Source organism: Ahaetulla prasina, chromosome 5, assembly GCF_028640845.1.
Source record: "Ahaetulla prasina isolate Xishuangbanna chromosome 5, ASM2864084v1, whole genome shotgun sequence".
In the NCBI taxonomy this organism is placed as follows: Eukaryota; Metazoa; Chordata; class Lepidosauria; order Squamata; family Colubridae; genus Ahaetulla; species Ahaetulla prasina.
This window is the reverse complement of record NC_080543.1, coordinates 5838346-5842249: the sequence shown is the minus strand read 5'-3', so window position 1 is coordinate 5842249 and position 3904 is coordinate 5838346. Positions and strand designations below refer to the sequence as shown.

Here is a 3904-nt window from a genome sequence, read left to right as displayed (position 1 = left end):
ACCTAATGAAAATGTTTTTAAATCGTGCTATGAAAATTTTTTAAAAAGTCAATTAAATTTTTTAAAAAAAGGAAAGTGCTTCAGTGTCGGACAAAACCCCTACCGCCCACCGTGAAAGCTGGATCGCCCACTAGTGGGCGGTAGGGACCAGGTTGACTACCACTGATATACACGATCATGGGAGAGGCTGCCAAGTTCATAACTCCGAACAATGGTCATAAAGTCACTTTTTTGTTTCAGAGCGGTTGCAATTTTGAACGGTCACTAAAATGAACTGTTGTACCCCGAGGACTACCTGCACTGACCTGTGGCCTGTCTCTTGCGATGATTGGACACCCCTTCTGCAAACAGTTGGCCACCCTCGTCTCGTGGTCCTCAGCCAACAGCGAGACGAAACAGCAGTTTCACAAAACGGCATTCAATGATGAAATGTGTTTGGTTTTTTTCCCTGGCGCTTCTGTACAGCTTTGTCTCGGTTACTTGGCAGCCCAAAACCATTGGGAGATCTTTGTGGTGTGCCAGCCTTGATGTCCCAATGCAGCTCCCTCGCCCCCTTGTTCCTGCGCCAACTATTCTATAAATTGCACGAGGCCAAGGAATAACACGGTGAGACAAGGAAGAGTTTAGAAAATGACCCCAGACTAAAAATAAAACCGCGTTAGTGATCACAACAAGCCAATCCCCGCCCCGCCCCCCCAAATCTTGACATTTCCTGGACTTTTGAGTGGCCAGTGGCATGAAACCCACCCCGATCGTGTTTGGAGACCTGTCAAGATTTGGGCATTGGTCTATAAATGGAGAAGACTTTCCCGATCAAGAGTTGAAGATCTTCCACTTCTCGATCAAGAGCTGAAGGTCTTCCACTTCCAGATCAAGAGCTGAAGATCTACTTTCTGATCAAGAGCTGAAGGACTTCCTGAGCTGAAGATCTTCACAGCCCACCCAACTTGAAGGAGAAGATCTTCGCAGCCCACCCAGCTTCTCGTCTTGAAAATCCAGCCATGGAGAATCAGTATGGAGACCGCATTCCTCTCCAGAGATACTTCTTAGCTGTCCGTCAGATGGAGCAAACGGTCATGTTTCCCAGCCTTCTCCAGGGGGTCTCGTTGGAAGACCAGGAGGACCCGGCCGAAATCGACACCGAGAGGAAATGTTCCAGGGACAGAGACCTGTACGATGACTTCACGCTTCTAAAATCCATCAAGTCAACGGTTGAGAGCGGCCTACCTCCTCTTCATGACCAAACCCTGAGCTCCAGAAGGGAAGAAGACGAAGAAGCAGCGAAGGAGAAGACCGATCTCGAAGGACTCTTTCGGTATCACATTTCTGGCTTGTATCATGTCCTGGCCCAACTGACCAGCCGAGCCAACGCTGTGACGTCTAGGTACAATGAAATTCTGGGACAGATCGGTCAGAATGGGATCGCTTTTCGTTGGTAGAAGGGCATCGAAGGAAGAGTGAGTTCTCTTCGTACCTTTAAATATCTTCTTGGCATCTTTAGTTCTTCTAAAGGTTTCTCCATTGCAACGATGGTGTCTTGAAAACTGTATATACTCTGTTAATGTTGTAATTCTTGCTAATAAGATCAAAATGGGTTCCTTCCTTCTTTCTCTCCAATGTTTGTTCATCCATCCATCTATCCACTTTCCTTTCTTCCCCTTCCTGCCAGCCTTTTTTCTTCCTTCCTTCCTTCCTTCCTGCCTCTTTCCTTCCTTTCTTCTTCCTTCCTTCCAGCCTTCCTTTCTTCCTTTCCTTCCAGCCTTCCCTCTTTCCCTTTTTCCTTCCTTCCTTCCTACCTCTTTCCTTCCTTCCTCTTTCCTTCCTGCCTGCCTGCTTTTCCTTCCAGCTTAACTTCCTTCCTTCCTTCCGTTTGCCTTTTTCCTTCCTTCTTCCCTTTCCTTCCTTCCTGCCCTTTTTTCTTTCTTTCCTTCCTTCCTTTCCCTTTCTGCTTGCCTTTTTCCTTCCTCCCTCCCTCCCTCCCTTTTCATTTCTGCAGTATTGCTAGAGAATGATTTAATACTCTTGGCTCAAGACTACATTTTCACAGGTTTTTCTTCCCTAGGAATTGGGTAGAGAGCAGCCCTGACATTGTCTACTGTATATTGCACCCAATTTTAAAATTGCAGGTATTTCAGTGTTTAAATTCCGAGTACTGTCAGAACATCTGGACGTGTTTTGCTTTGTCTTGGCCACAAAGGAATTGTTTACCACATAGACTCCAGGACAGCCGATCACGTCGAGATATGTTTAAAAGTCCCATAATTCTCATCAGACTTAGCAGGCATTCCAAAAAATTCAAGATGGTGGCCTCAACCATAGAGTGAAAGCCAACATCTTAACTTTTGACTCTCTATCCCTGTGGATGGTCCTCAACTCAGAACATCTGTCAGAGTCCCAAATTAGAAGGGATAGGATACCTTTTCTGGATCTGAATTTGGAGAAACCTTGGCTTAAGCTAGACCTTGAGCCTTCTTGGTTTGTTTTTTGCCTTTTTTTTTTTACAAACATATCAATGCATGAACAGTGTGGCATTTGTGTATCATGCATTCTAATACAAATAAAACTAGTAAAATTAATCGTAGTTATTACATCCAATCCACTGATGTAATTTCCAACAATAATACGTATTTATATTAAGTTGCAGTCTGTCATTATTCAATTATTCCATATTTTCTCGTTATTGTTTTTATTATATAAAAGTGTATACACTAATATTCCCCCTTTCTCTTATGTCCCTGTCTTATTCTAGCTTTTAATCATGTCACCCTTTATTAAGAAACGTTTTCTTTCTATCCTACCCAACTAATCACGTCACCTACCTAAAAAAAAAAGAAAAGATACAGGATACAGACAGAGATAAAGATCCGAGAGAGGAATATGGGAGGCAAGTCCAAAAAAAAAAAAAAAAGTGTGTACCAATTAAAGTATTGAAGCGGGAAAGAGACGATGGATAGATGATTTCTCCTTTTTTGTTGTTGTTTCGATTTGCTTTTCTTTTTCTCTCTTTTTTTCTTTTTTTAGGTAGGTAACATGACTCGAGCCTTCTTGTTAACACCTTGTTTCCTACCTATTTTTCAGGGCAAGCTGGACTTTGGTGGTGAAGGTGATAGTACAGTTCAGAGTCCTGTGCCTGGGAAGACGGCCTCGAATGCAGCATCCTTTGAAAGTGATTTATCCGGTTGTCGTGGAACTTTATACTTGAATCATTCCAGCACTGACGTTTCTGATCAGAAGAATTTTCTGTGCCTGGTTATTGCTGATCACTGTAGGCTTTGTGTATTGTTGCTTTTTCGTATTTTAAATTGTTTGCTGGTTAAACGAATAAAGAATTGTATTTCCTGGTGAACATGGCTGGTTGTTGTTGTTTTTTTCATTTGGAACATGGCCCTACAAGTAGTTTGGGACCTTGAGTATCTCCTTCCTACACCTTTGATTATGCAGACAATATGAGTGTCCAGGCCTGTAATTCTTTACGTACTATTATTATTTTATTTTATTTTAGTATATTTATTTTTCCTCCAAGATGGCTTCAGTGATGAATTCCCCTTTGTTATTCTTACCCCCAACAACAGCCCTGTGGGATAGATCGGGTGGGGGGAGAGAGAGAATGATTGAGTCCCAAATCTCCTATTTAGTTTTTATAATTAAAAGTGAACAAAATTGAGGTTAATTCAGGCCTTTAACCAGTATACCCCACTGGCTCTTTTAAGTTTCCAGAAAAGCCCAGCATGAAAAGGGCAGTTTTGGTGTGGGGAATACATTTGGGGATTCGGGAATATAGAATAGAATAGAATAGAATAGAATTTTATTGGCCAAGTGTGATTGGACACACAAGGAATTTGTCTTGGTGCATATGCTCTCAGTGTACATAAAAGAAAAGATACCTTCATCAAGGTACAACATT

The 3904-nt window shown here is 42.2% G+C and overlaps 1 protein-coding gene across 1 annotated transcript; it reads left to right on the top strand.

Annotated features, from left to right (window-relative positions):
* The first annotated feature begins 791 nt into the window (after positions 1-791).
* Positions 792-3621, top strand: LOC131199779 (mid1-interacting protein 1-B-like). The gene is made up of 2 exons (XM_058185936.1): positions 792-1457; positions 3079-3621. Exon 1 carries the CDS (start codon positions 1002-1004, stop codon positions 1437-1439), a length of 438 nt encoding a protein of 145 aa, XP_058041919.1. The 5' UTR covers positions 792-1001; the 3' UTR covers positions 1440-1457; positions 3079-3621.
* Positions 3622-3904: the final 283 nt, after the last annotated feature.